The sequence below is a fragment of the Babylonia areolata genome, chromosome 4 (assembly GCF_041734735.1).
Source record: "Babylonia areolata isolate BAREFJ2019XMU chromosome 4, ASM4173473v1, whole genome shotgun sequence".
Classification (NCBI taxonomy): Eukaryota; Metazoa; Mollusca; class Gastropoda; order Neogastropoda; family Buccinidae; genus Babylonia; species Babylonia areolata.
In genome coordinates, this window is record NC_134879.1 from 46,458,658 (window position 1) to 46,473,657 (window position 15,000).

The 15,000-nt window shown below is 43.1% G+C and overlaps 1 protein-coding gene across 2 annotated transcripts in view; it reads right to left on the bottom strand.

Moving 5' to 3' along the window:
- LOC143281230 (synaptotagmin-14-like) overlaps nt 1-15,000 on the bottom strand; it is a 183,482-nt gene that overhangs the window by 153,204 nt on the left and 15,278 nt on the right. Inside the window, exon 1 of one of the 2 annotated variants that reach the window (XM_076586327.1) lies at nt 9,347-10,579. The exons of the other annotated variant lie outside the window; for it this stretch is intronic. Coding sequence (XP_076442442.1) covers nt 9,347-9,368 — 22 coding nt within the window. The 5' untranslated portion in view covers nt 9,369-10,579. Of the gene's footprint in view, nt 1-9,346; nt 10,580-15,000 lie in introns of those variants that run through there. 2 annotated transcript variants of the gene reach the window in all.

Consider the following 15,000-nt stretch of genomic DNA (forward strand, 5'->3'; position numbering starts at 1 on the left):
CTTTCGACATTTTCAGATCGATTTGTTTTTGTTTCGTTTGTTGGTAAGTTTGTTCTAAACAGAGAAGAAAAAAGAATGGGGTTGGGGGATGGAGTCAGTATCTGCAAACTCATTTCATGCAGTCTCCTTTCCTCTTAGTGCAGGTGACGTTTCATCTATCTTCTTCTTCTTCTTCTTCGTTCGTGGGCTGCAACTCCCACGTTCACTCGTATGTACACGAGTGGGCTTTTACGTGTATGACCGTGTTTATCCCGCCATACTCCGTTTTCAGGGAGTTTCATCTATCAAAGCCCATTCATGATCATTGAATCATGAATGAAAGCTCGCTGCATCTAAGCTGCACAAAGCGCTTACACACACCGATCCATCAAACGGCACAAAGAATCAATACATGCACTGTAGGCATCCCAAAGGCCAATGAATGATTATGCCCATCGTGAATAATAACATATGTATGATAATCATAATCGTGTCAACGCATGACAGATCACGAACACATACACACCCAAACCCACCCACCCATCCACCCCCCACACCCACACATTCTCCCCGACCCCCTTTCCACTCCCACACACACACACCAGCAGCTGTGAAACAGGTGTGCCTTATATTCCCATCTATCTGTGACTCGTAGCTCATACAGTGTGCTCTCCTGTCGGTAGAATTATAATCATTGTCGTGGCAATTGTTGTTAGTCAGTATTGTCGTCTCATCATTAAAAAGTCATAGAGATGCTGGCGTTTGCTCCATCAGTATTGCTGCTTTCAGTTCAGCTGATTCTATCAGTCTATGAGGCACTAGCAAGTGGCTGCAGAACAGGCCTATGAAACTATTTCGAAATGAACGGTTGACTAAAATGTGTACAAAATCATGGAAATTTGCTCTGAACTTTGCCTGATTTCCCTCAGAACATCAGCAAAGTATGTTCAAATGGAGTTGTCGAAAATCCGTGAAAATGTTTATTCCATAGTTGTTTTGTTGAAATCCATGGGTGTTCAAAAATATGACAACTTCAACCAAACTGTCAATAAAACCAAGCAACAATCAATAAAACCTAGCAAACAATCAAATGCTCTCTCTCTCTCTCTCTCTCTCTCTCTCTCTCTCTCTCTTGCCTCTTTCTATCTTCGATTCTCCTTCCCAGTCTCATTTCTTCTCCAAAAGTCAACACGCTGCCATTTCCTGCGGTTTTTCACACTTGATAGCTGTGTTGTTGTAGACACACGATGGTGTATTCCCAGTCGAGCTGTCCCCACTCAACATTTCGTCTGGCTTCTCTTGAACGCCTGGACACGGTGAAATAAAGGAAGGTATTGAGATCTTCTGGGTTCATAAAGGAAGGTACTTAGATCTTTCAGATTCCTAAGGGAAGATAATTATTAAGATCCTCTGGATTCCAAAAGAAAGATAATGAGATCTTCTAGATTTATAAAGGAAGTATTTATGATTCCTAAACGGATATATTAAGATCGTCTAGATTCCATGTCCAACACTTATCTTTTTCACACAAGTAATGTTTGATACAGTGAGTTGTATTTGCATTTGTATTTGTATTTCTTTTTATCACAACAGATATCTCTGCGTGAAATTCGGGCTGCTTTCCCCAGGGAGAGCGCGTCGCTACACTACAGCGCCACCCATTTTTTGTAGAACGAGATATGGTTTTAAGTTGAAATTAGTTCCTTATTTGACGCCTGTCATAATCGATTGTGACTGAATGTGGGCATGAGGGATCAATGATTGTGCCAGTGATTTTCAGGTATTTGCATGGAGCAAATGGCATTTCATTTCAAACAGATTTTACAGAAAAGAAAAATAAAAACTAACAGTATGTTTTCAAAACACACGAAAAAGAAAGCAATAATAAAGGCAATAGCTAAAACGACCTGTTCACCACATTCACCTTCCCTATCACGCTGAAAAACATAAGAAGGAACTGGGGAACATAAACCGTGTTTTTGTGGGGAATCTTTGGCTCAACTCTATCAGTACAAACAGCACACGGCATAGAGTTTTGTCTGCGCTCAATTCTGCACAGACCCATCGCTAATCGATACTTAGGGACGGATCAATGGACACTCTGCACGCTTGTGGACAGGTAAGGCTGATGACGCACGGTTTATATAACAACAACGAAAGAATCTACAATAATCAAATCGCACAGAAAGCAATAACCAACGCTCTCCTTCTCTCTCCCACACGACAGAAACAACGCGACTGGAACAGCACAAGACACGATCTTTCCATTTTATTTATTTCATCTTTTTTTTTCAGTTGGTTTGTGTATTGATTGGCTGTGTTGACTGTCTGCGGAACTGTCGGTGTACGTGGTGTGGATGGCACTGTTTCATGAGCTTCACTTGTGGGGGTGATTAATCTTTCATAACTTCTTCCATTCCTGGCGTGTTTGTCGTGAAATCATCGTCTTCTCGTTTGTGTGTGAATGGGGTGGGATGATGGTGGGGGAAGGGGTGTGGTTTGGTTTACTGGTTGGCATGATTATTTTGTTCAGTGCAGAAGTAGGGATTATTTGAACTTAGTGGACCCAAAAGAAGCAAAGAATTAAAGTGGTTAATCAGTTCACGTGGTAAAACCCATCGCTAATCGATATTTAGGGACTGATCGATGAATAGGGTCTGATGAATGGACAGACACGCTGCACGCTCTTGAGTACGTACAATAAGCCTGTGTCGTAGTTTACAAATTACAAAAAAAGAGAAAAAAAAGAGCCTACAACAATTGAAAGAAACAATCAGCTCCCCGCAACCACTGAATCAAAGAGAAAGCAACCATCAATTCCCCGCAAACATTGAATCGCATAGGAAGCAACCATCAACTACCCGCAACAATTAAAAATCACTTTGAAAGCAACAATCGACTCTCTCCCATACTTAAAAACAGTCAGGAACAGCACGTTTTTTTAAGGCCGTAGTTCATGTATCGATTGAATGTCAGTGTTGACTGTCTGCGGACTGTCGATGTACGTGTGGCTGGCACTGTTTTCATGAGCTTCGCAAGTTGAGGAGGTTGATTTATCTTTCATAACTTCTCCCGTTCTTTGAAAGTTTTCCCCTGAAATCATCGTCTCTTCATTTGAGTGTGGTGGATGTAGGGGATGTGGGAGTGGGTGAAATGTGATGGTGAGTGGGGTAGCAGAATTACTATATCAACTTTAAATCTTCTTCTTCTTCTTCGTGGGCTGCAACTCCCACGTTCACTCGTATGTACACGAGTTGGCTTTTACGTGTATGACCATTTTTACCCCCGCCATGTAGGCAGCCATACTCCGTTTTCGGGGGTCAGCTTTAAAATGCTATTCACGTATCAGATTAATAGATAGTAGGCTGACTAATGCTCAGGCAAAAACATTTTCAGAGACTCAGACTCTGACACACGACAACCGACAAACCTGGAGGAAACGGGGTTAACAGGTTTTCTTTGCGGCGTCCCAGTTACACTTCACAGATTTGAGTGAAGAAGAAGAAAACCATCGTCAGTGTCACAATCATCAGCTTTTATCAATTGTCAACATCGTTGTTGTTGCTGTTGTTTCATGACAGGACAAGAAGTTACCACGAGAGAAGGCATCAAGCATGCCTGGACTTTGATGGCGTCATCATCATCATCATCATCAAACTTATCAAACGTTATCAATCATCATTATAATCATCGCTGTTGGTGGTGGTAGCCTGGTTGGTGTCATAATCATTATTGTAGTGGCTGCTACTGTTAATTAAATCAATGTAGTTAGACGCCATGGTGGCCAGTTTCTGTTACTGCACAGCCTAAAACGTACTCTCTCTCTCTCTCTCTCTCTCTCTCTCACACACACACACACACACACACACACACACACACACACACACACACACAACACACACACACACACACACACACATATATATATATATATATATATATATATATATATATATATTCATACATACACGCGTGTGCGCACGCAAATAGCTAATCATTAATCAGTGCCCTCTATTTCCATGCTCATAATGGACCTGGACTTTGACATTTCCATTCTTGTTAGTTGATCTAAGGGGCCTCGAGTAATTAGTATGAGTGCGTATGCGAGTCTGCGCAAAAGCGTGTGTGTATGGGTATGAATATGAGTATGTGTGTGTGTGTTTTGTGTGTGTGTGTGTGTGTGTGTGTGTGTTGTGTCCTTGTGTGTGTGTGTGTGTGTGTGTGTGTGTGTGTGTGTGTGTGTGTGTGTGTGTGTGTGTGTGTGTGTGTTGTGTTGTGTTGTGTTGTGTTGTGTTGTGTTGTGTTGTGTCCTTGTGTGTGTGTGTGTGTGTGTGTGTGTTGTGTCCTTGTGTGTGTGTGTGTGTGTGTGTGTGTGTGTTGTGTTGTGTTGTGTTGTGTTGTGTTGTGTTGTGTGTGTGTGTGTGTGTGTGTGTGTGTGTGTGTGTGCGGTTAGTGCGTGCTTGCGTGTCGATGCGAGGGTGTAAGTGGCAATTCTACATGCATGCACATCCGATCAGACATGTATCGTGCAAACAGGTTCACCTGACTCTTGCGGGAAGTGCGTATGCGAGTCTGCGCAAAAGCGTGTGTGTATGGGTATGAATATGAGTATGTGTGTGTGTGTTTGTGTGTGTGTGGGGGCGGGGGGTGTTGTGTCCTTGTGTGTGTGTGTGTGTGTGTTGTGTTGTGTTGTGTTGTGTCCTTGTGTGTGTGTGTGTGTGTGTGTGTGTGTGTGTGTGTGTGTGTGTGCGGTTAGTGCGTGCTTGCGTGTCGATGCGAGGGTGTAAGTGGCAATTCTACATGCATGCACATCCGATCAGACATGTATCGTGCAAACAGGTTCACCTGACTCTTGCGGGAAGTGCGTATGCGAGTCTGCGCAAAAGCGTGTGTGTAATGGGTATGAATATGAGTATGTGTGTGTGTGTTTGTGTGTGTGGGGGGGCGGGGGGTGTTGTGTCCTTGTGTGTGTGTGTGTTGTGTTGTGTTGTGTTGTGTTGTGTTGTGTCCTTGTGTGTGTGTGTGTGTGTGTGTGTGTGTGTGTGTGTGTGTGTGTGTGTGCGGTTAGTGCGTGCTTGCGTGTCGATGCGAGGGTATAAGTGGCAATTCTACATGCATGCACATCCGATCAGACATGTATCGTGCAAACAGGTTCACCTGACTCTTGCGGGAAGGGGCTGGGTGGGGGAGGAAGGAGGCAGTGAAGCAGGAAACGGGGGAATGGAATCAAAATGACCAGACCGTGTTATCTATCATCTCCCCTGCGCTCTCTGATGCTTTAAATGTCAGTCAAGTGCACGTTCTCCTTGAGCCCTGAAGCTGACCGCTTTCCTTTACAATTGCAAGGACTTCTTTTCGTCAAATATCAAGTGAATTCCTTTTTCTTTTCTTTTTCTTTTTTTTTTCTTTTTTTTAATGGGTCCTCCATCTTATTTTTTTCCTCATTTCCTTTTTTTTTTTAAAGTGAAATCCTAGTTTCCTTCTATCCATTCACTGAGTTGTCTTCGCTCTACTGAACTGCCCAGAGAAGAATTAAACGCCAAACAAGCTAACAGACGTAACAGGGATTTCAGTGCCATGTGCGCTGATTTCTGAGCCATGCATGGCATAGGAAGGATCTTTCCTCTTACTCTGCCCAAATGGGGCTTCGTTTTCTGTGCCATATACGTCGACCAGAAATCATGCTAAATATAAATTATATCATATATATTACATCCTTTATCCGTTTCTCTCTTCTTCTTCTTTTTTTTTTTTATTTTTTTAACTATCTATTTATCTGATTGTTTTAGTAGTAGTGATGGTGGTAGTGATTTTGAAGGTTTTATTTTGTTGATTTTTTAAATGGCGGAAGAGTTGTTAGTTGTTTTTTTACCAGCACTTATTTTCCTCCACTATCAAGTTGTCCTATAATAACTTGGTCAACCAGCGGTGGATAGCATCTCATTGGAAACCCATGTAAAGGCTGCTACTGCACGCAATACTTCCTGTCTCAGTGCTCGTTTAGGCGCCTGACAATGCTCTGAAAAAATACTGAGATGGCCTGGGCACGTACCAGACTCTCCGAAACCTCTAGTGAACAGCGGTGCAGGGGAAAGAAGGGAAAACTGAGAAAAAAAAAAACAGAAGGACAGACAATTTTGTTGAGTGGATCATGAGCGGGCGAAAAAAAAAAAATGAGAGAGAAGAAAGAGAGTGGCGCTGCACCGTAGCGACAATCTGTCCCAGAGCAATGCAGCCGAATTTCACACAGAGAAAAATGTTGTGACAAAGAGTAAAAAAGTGATAATATACAATATGATATACAATACGTTACGATATGATAGGATACGATGCAATACAATGCGATACAATATATGATAGAATACGATATAATACAATACAATGCGATACCATACGATATATGATAGGATACAATACAATACAATACAATACGACACGATAGGATTGGATACGATATGATACAATACGATACGATGCGATACATGATATGATATGACATGACACGATACGATACGATACGATACAATACAATACAATACAATACGATACGATTTGATATGATACGATATGACAGGATACGATACGATACAATACAAATATTACAATACGATACGATACAATACAATACAATATGATACCATATGATACGATTACGATACGATACGATACGATACGATACAATACGATACGATACGATACGATACGACACGATACGATACGATACGATACGATACGACACGATACGATACGATACATATAATAGAACCCCACCCCAACCCCTAAAAAAAAGACCCTTCGGATACGATACAATACAATGATACGATATATGATAGGATACGATACGATACGATACGATACACTACGATACGATACGATACATATAATTCAACCCCACCCCACCCCCTAAAAAAAAAAAAAAGACCCTTCGTCCCAACCAAGTCCGTGACCGTCAGACATGGGGTGAGCTAGCCCAGCACTCATCAATGCAGCGTTCACACTACCCTGGATGGTGTGTGTGTGTGTGTGTGTGTGTGTGTGTGTGTGTGTGTGCGTGCGTGCGTGTGTGTGTGTGCGTGTGTATATATATATATATTTTATATATATATATGTGTGTGTGTGTGGTGTGTGTGTGTGTGTGTGTGTGTGTGTGTGTTTCACTTCCCACAAACTGCGAATATTCTGGCCCAGTGCCATCTCCAGCCAACACCTACTCGCCCAGTGCAATATCTTTTTTTTTAAGCATGGAGACCATCATGATGAGATGGCTTGGGCGGCTGCACTTCGAAGCTGTCCCACAAGGGGCAAAAACAAATTTAGTGACAATGCTCAGCTCTCTACTCGAAAACCGTCAGCTTTGACTGAAGCATCAGCAAACCCCCCAGATGAACTCTTCCTCCTGGTGGCATCATCACGTTAATTAATCACCATTGTGCCGAACTCGACTGAACGCTTTGTGTCAGTCTGTGTGTCACACACACACACACACACACACACACACACACACACACACACACACCATCCAGGGCAGTGTGAACGCTGCATTGATGAGTGCTGGGCCAACTCACCCCATGTCTGACGGTCACACACACACACACACACACACACACTCGTGCATGGCGACGCCGGGGAGCGAACAGCAGAAGCTGAAAGCGTATTTAAAATGCACGAGCCATGACCGTACCCATGGCGCTGGGACTGTTGTCCAGATCGATGCTGTGAAACATGTATACTATACTCTTCTAACAATGACATCAGGATGCGTGCTCAAAGGCTGTACACTGACACACTGGGCAGCAAAACGCATGAGAAACAGGCGGCGCACACGCTGGGACGTACACACTGTACAAGGATATAAATGTAGATTATAATGTAGGTAGACCTACCTACGAACGACCCAGTCAAAGCGACCAGCTCAACGTGTGTATTGTACAGGTAACAGGTCGTACGATCATCAGATGTACCTCTTCTGTTTTTGATGGCTTATCCGATTGGTTGCACCAGGGTATATTCGTCCACTTCTTTTAAGCGTTTTTTTTTTTTTGTTTGTTTGTTTGTTTGTTGTTTTTCAACGGTTGAAATACCAGGGCTTCCTGAGGGTAAATGAACGATGGGTTTGGGTACATGTGGACAATTCAAACAGAAGCAGATTCTTGAACTCATTAGAAATAACATTATTGGAACATCGAACCAGACTACTGTATTGTTGATCTTGGAGCGTGCGTGCGTGAGTGTGCGAGTATGCGTTTCAATCGACCTCATCAAAAATTCATCCTCTTAGTACATTGTTCAAAAAAGGTTCTATCTATACCAAAAACATTTTCCAATACAAAAACAAAACGGTGCGCGCACGCACACACACACGGCTGAAAGAAATGAATGCACTGACGACAGCGAGCCATCAAGTGAGCAAGCGAGCGACAGCCTCGGAAAGAGAAACAGACACACAGACATGGACAATCAAGAATCGAACAGAAAAACATGCATGCCCACAAATAAAAGAAATCAAGTGACATATGCCAAAAAGAAAAAAAAAAAACAACATGCAAGCCCACAAAAGAAATTAACTGCCATGTACTAAAAATGTCATATATCAATGACAAAAACACAGCCCATTTCCATCAGTAATCGTTCACACAGACAGCCCAATTAACTCCCTTTATGCCAACCACCCCCCCCCCCCCCACCCCCCCACTTTGCTCTCCCCCTCTCTGAGCGACTCCTCATTTGTGTGGGTGAAGGGAGGTGGTCGTGAGGGTAAGTACGCGCTCTCTCTCTCACACACACACACACACACACACACACACACACACATCGCCCCCCGCCCCCCCCCCCCCCCTCTCTCTCTCTCTCTCTCTCCAGCAGCAATGGTCCCTGAAAATCTTGAAGTGAACATGAACCATGTGCTGAGTTCATGAAGCTCTTTCCTTCTCTCTCACTGTGTGTGTGTGTGTGTGTGTGTGTTAGTGTGTGTGTGGTGTGTTAGTGTGTGCGTACCACGCATGTTTGTGTACATCATGTCTGTCATTCATAACTTTAACAGTCAATGCACGTGCAAATATTTGTGTGTGTGTGTGTGTGTGCGTGTGTGTGTGGGTGTGTTAGTGTGTGTGATGTGTTAGTGTGTGCGTACCACGCATGTTTGTGTGCATCATGTCTGTCATTCATAACGTTAACAGTCAATGCGCGTGCACATGTGTGCGTGTTAGCGTGTGTGTGTGTTTTTGGGTGGGTGTGTATGTGTGTGTGCGCACATATACACACATGTATATATATATATATATATATATATAGAGAGAGAGAGAGAGAGAGAGAGAGAGAGAGAGAGAGAGAGAGAGAGAGAGAGATGCCAACACTAATGAAAACGTACCTTGGTGGATCTGAACAGGCATCACTGCAACTTGTCAGTACAATCCACCTCCCTCACCAGTTACAGGAATATATCCGTGTGAACAGCGTCACCACACGTCTCAACTTTCCCAACGATTCTTCTTCATACGGCTCTCCTTACTGACTCGTGTTCCAAGCGTGAGTAAATTATTTAAAAGCAGCTGGACTGTCAGCTCAATGCATGAAAAGCCGAATCGTTATATTGCGGCCAACAAATCTGAGACTCACTGAGGTATGTCGAAATACATGACCGTCTACGAAACAAGTGCACATGTCAGTTTCGTTGTGTTTTTTGTTTGTTTGTTTTTGTTTTTGTTTTTCTTCAAGTAAGTGTGTTTACATATTCTCGAACATTTTAGATAGAACACTTGTGTTCAGAAATTGTATGGGAAAAAAACTGGGAATGAACACACACGCACGCACTGTGTTTATTATTTTCTTGTGCACACTGTTTCCCGTCGATTTAATGCAAACCCAGGGTTTTCCATAACCTGTACAACTTACGTTTCCCGTTTATATTTCTAATCCAAGGTCGTCACCTGTTTCGGTGCTGGAGTAGCGTCTTTCATTTGAACAATGTTACCGAGGCTTTCAACTTCACTGTCTGTCTGCCATCCAAGGTTTTTCACAGCCCGTACCTGTCAATTATAATCGAGAAGACCTGTCACAGTTCCAAGTTCAGCTCCATACACCTCTCCCTCTCTTGGGATCCCAGTACTACTGAAAGCGCACAGTCGTCACCAGGAAAAGTAACACATTGTCTGCGCGGCTATGTCAGTCGGTTTTACCAAACTCACTGCGCTCACCCAGCAAACGAGTTGATCGACGAAAACGGAGACCCTGGTGAAAATGACTCCTCCGCGTACTAATTATCACAGGTGGAACCCCTGGTCCGGATACACACAGACACGCGCGCGCGCGCGCGCTGGTTTCTGGGGAATGTTGCAATGAGCATAAATTCTACCTTCTTCTTCTTCTCCTTCTTTTCCTCGCTCTTTATATGTAAACGCAATCGTATTTCAGCACCTCTCTGCTCTTACAAGCCGATCCGCATTACTGAAAATAAAATAAAATAGAACAGAATAAAATCGGTCATCCCCTATACCGACGTTCCAGTGGTAAAAGACTGCGTTGCGAAAATACCACAGCAGTCGTCTGTTGCGTGCAGCCGATACTAAAGCCAAGTCTAACGACTAACAGCTGAAACGGAAGGGTGTCGTAACACACACACACACACACACACGGGAAGTCAGTACAGAAACAAACCTCCCCTACCCGCTCGTCAACAAACAATGCTTCTTTTCACAGAACTAACACAGCTCGCTGCATGGCTGGCTGGTGGGCTGCTAGCAGTATAGCATTTCACCCATTCACCTGGCACTGGGCCTGCCTGTGGCTTTGCAATTGTTTAGGGACAGCTGACCGTGAGAAGTAGTAGTACGCACCCGCTTATTAAAGTATATTATATGTACAAACAGTGTACTCGGGGTAACAGCCCTGGTATATATAAATGATCCACCCGATCGTCCAGTGAGCACGAAATGCAAGAAAGCCCCAAGCCGGCTGCCTGCCGCGGATCATGCCGTTCGTTCGTTTTCACCGGCAGTGGCGGTTACGGTCGATGGTTTTGCAGGACCACCCTCTCTACCCATCCCTTCCCCCCCCCCCCCCCCCCCCCCAACCCCCATTACCTCCTCCGACCTCCCCCACCTAACCTCTTCTCTCTTCCATAGCAGCGTGACTATGGTGGTTTCGTGAAAACAAAGTTTTACAACGCGGGCTAGTACCATTTGAAAGAAACAAAGAAACTTTTACTCCTTTTGGGAGGGGGTGGTGGTGGTGTTTGGGGTCTGTATGGTAATTTCTGGTCCCTTTCTCTCTTTCTTTCTTTTTCCCAGAATATTTTTACGTGTAACTGCAATATCTTTTTTTTTTTTTCGTTTGTTGATCTGTGTATTACCTAACGAATATAACAAACTGCTGCTTAAACAGTTAACTCTCGCTCGCTCGCTTCTCTCTCTCTCCGGCGGCTGTGTGTGTGTGTGTGTGTGTGTGTGTGTGTGTGTGTGTGTGTATGCCCAGTGTAGTTCTGCTTCTTTTTCTGATATCCAAGAATTGATACGTCAAGCAATACTGTGTCAAGTTCGGGAACGGATGAAGACGTTGCATGCAATCTTTTTTTTTTTCTTTTCTTTCTTTCTTTCTTTTTTTTTTTCATATCCGTTTCATCACGGGATGGCAGTATCTGCAACACCATTTAAAGTGAGCACTGGGCAAACTCCATCAGATCGAGCTGAATTTTCAAGTAAAATAGTTCTCCTCGTTTTTCTGCTTTTTTTTTTTTTTTTCTTATGAACTGCAAACAAATGTGCCGTTTGCGTAAAAGAGCCACACACAACTATGTACAGCATGTCTTCTATTTATGGATCTTAGCAATCAAGGGCTTTTTTCCCTCTAGGATGCCTGTTATCCTTGTGTGGAAATTTAGGACTGTTGTTTATCGGATAATTTTACATGGTACATTCCCTTGTTTAAGCATGTTTTGACGAAAAGGGAAAGGACTCCATCAACTAATATGTTGTTTTTAGTTAACTTGTATAGTATAAGTACTGTTGCAACTACAGAAACCAAATCTACTCAATTTTTCCAGTCTTCTTCTTTTTCTTCTTCTTCTTCTTCCTGGGCTGCTACTCCAACGTTCACACGTATAATGCACGAGTGGGCTTTTTACGTGTATGACTGTTTTTACCCCCACCATATAGGCACTCATACTCCGTTTTCGGGGTACTTTTCCGATGCATGGTATTCACACGTATAATGCACGAGTGGGCTTTTTACGTATATGACCGTTTTAACCCCCACCATATATGCAGTCATACTCCGTTTTCGGGGTACTTTTCCGATGCATGGCATTCACACGTATAATGCACGAGTGGGCTTTTTACGTGTATGACCGTTTTTAGCCCCACCATCCATATATGCACTCATACTCCGTTTTCGGGGTACTTTTCCAAAGCATGGCATTCACGCGCATAATGCACGAGCGGGCTTTTACGTGTATGACCGTTTTTAACCTCGCCATATAGGCAGCCATTCTCCGTTTTGGGGGTACTTTATCCAATGGATGGGATCCACACGTGAAATGCACGAGTGCGCTTTTATGTGTATGAACTCTTTTTTTTTTCTTTTTTTTTACCCCCACCATATAGGCAGCCATACACCTTTTGTGCGGTACTTTTCCAATGCTTGGCATTCACACGCATAATGCACGAGTGGGCTTTTACGTGTATGACCGTTCTTACCCCCACCGCATAGGCAGTCATACTTCGTTTTCGGGGTACTTTTCCAATGCATGGGATTGATTGATTGATTGATTGATTGACTGGCTGATTGATATGGATACTTGTATAGAGCCTATCCTCGGTTGGTGACCAAGCTCCAAGCTTTACAAATACGGGGTCATTTGCACAACAGACTGCCTACCTGGGTAGAGCCGACTGATGGCTGCCACTCATCATTCGTTTCCTGTGTCATTCAATCAGATTTCAGGCACACACACATACACACTCAGACAGACATGTAATATTTTACGTGTAGTATCGTTGTATTTATTTACCCCGCCATGTAGGCACCCATACTCCGTTTCACACATATAATGTACGACTGAGTGGGTTTTACGTGTATGACCAGTGGTACTCTCTTGTCGGGGTACTTTTCCAACACATGGGATCCACACACATAATGCATGAGTGGGCTTTCTTTACCCCTACCATCCATATAGGAAGTCATACTCTGTGTTCGGGGTACTTTTCCAACCCACGGGGGCCTTCAGCGTGAACACACCCACCCACTCTGAGCCGTGCTGCTCAGTGGCCCTAAGGACCGTCAGGGCGGCACAGGCTGACCAGCCTCGGGGCACACGCACACAGGTTCCATTGTTCCTTCCTGCCAAAGACCACTGACCCACCCACACACACCCCCTCCACCTCCCACCCCTACAGACCGCATGGGCAGCTTCTTCTGTGTTCCTGCTACCGGTTGTTCGTCTGTGCAACAGCCGTACTTGTAATGAGTGACCAGGCAGGTATAGCTAGTTCTATGCACAGATGACCATCCGTGGGTTTCCAAGATGCCAGCGCACGTGTGTTGTTAGTGTGTGTGTGTTTCACTGTCTGATTTGCGGATTGACCATGGTATCTCTGTGTGTGTGTGTGTGTGTGTGTGTGTGCGCGCGCGTGCACACCCATAATTACAATTTGGTGAAGTGAATGATTCAATAGTAGTCTGACTGTTCAACATTTCTGTGATGATTTCTACTTCTACGCTACAATACAATATCATATAGATAATGTTGTCGCTCTGTGATCAGCCTTTTATCTACTGGCAGACTGATTGATTAAACTGACTGCCTGATTGATTCATTGATTATCTATTCTTAATCGTTGCGTTTGTTTAACACATTAATACATACTACTACCACTGCTGCCGCTGCAACTACTGCTACTTCTTCCTCTACTCCTCGGTGCTTCTTCTTCTGTGAGCCCCGAGGAAAGGCAGAACTCAGTCAATCATCATCCTACATATCATCCAGCGTTTACTTCCACACTAACTGATAAAAACTCCGAACAGCCAGACTAATGGTGTGGTAAGCCAACAAAAAATTCATTTCTCCACTGACATCCACACGGGAAAAAAAAAAAAGAAAGAAAAGAACAACAACAACAACAACAAAGAATGAATAAGCGTTCGTAATTTCCCAGAGAACATCTGCACACAGATCTGTCTACATCACCAAAAGCTGCAACGGGGCGGATGATGTATATGATGATGTTACCGCTTTCAAATGGTTATGGTCACGCCGATACTGATATAAACAAAGGCCTATTTCCATCACCTGACTCATCGTGAGGTTGAAATACAGAAAGCATGAAACATTACGCCAAGCGAGTAAAATATCTCTGACAGCGTTGCTCCGCATCAGTTCTGTCTGCAGTTAGAATTGCCTGAATCTACATCTGTAACTGATATGATGAATTGTTATTATTCTCTTCTTTTTTTTTTAAATTGATAACGAAATCTTAATAAATCTAAGGGTCGTACATTCTGATCAGGACAGTTCATTTCGTTCAAAGTATTTGATAACACAAGACAGTTTTGCGTTTGTAGCAAATAATAGAATCTAGTCATGTATTACAAATATTCTCCCATTAAAAAAAAGAAAAGGAAAAAGAAAGAAACGACACTGAAGTTAATGCCTGTTTCATGAAAATTTTGAACGTAAGATTACGATCAAAGTTTAAGCACTTGCGACTGTGCTAGGGAGACAAGTAGTATAAAAAATAATTAAAAAATTTAAAAGACTTTTTTTTTTATATTTAAGATAATGTGAAAAAAATGACTTCAAGACACCGCCAATAGAATATGTCACCAAACTGAGACTGACTTAAAACCACGTGTCCATACTGTTCCAAATATTACAAATAGCTATATAAACAAGAGCGAAATATCATGGTCGGCATGCTTATTAACAAAATTATTCACGTATGAACTCACACCCACACACACACACACACACACACACACACACACACACACACACACACACACATATATATATATATATATATATATATA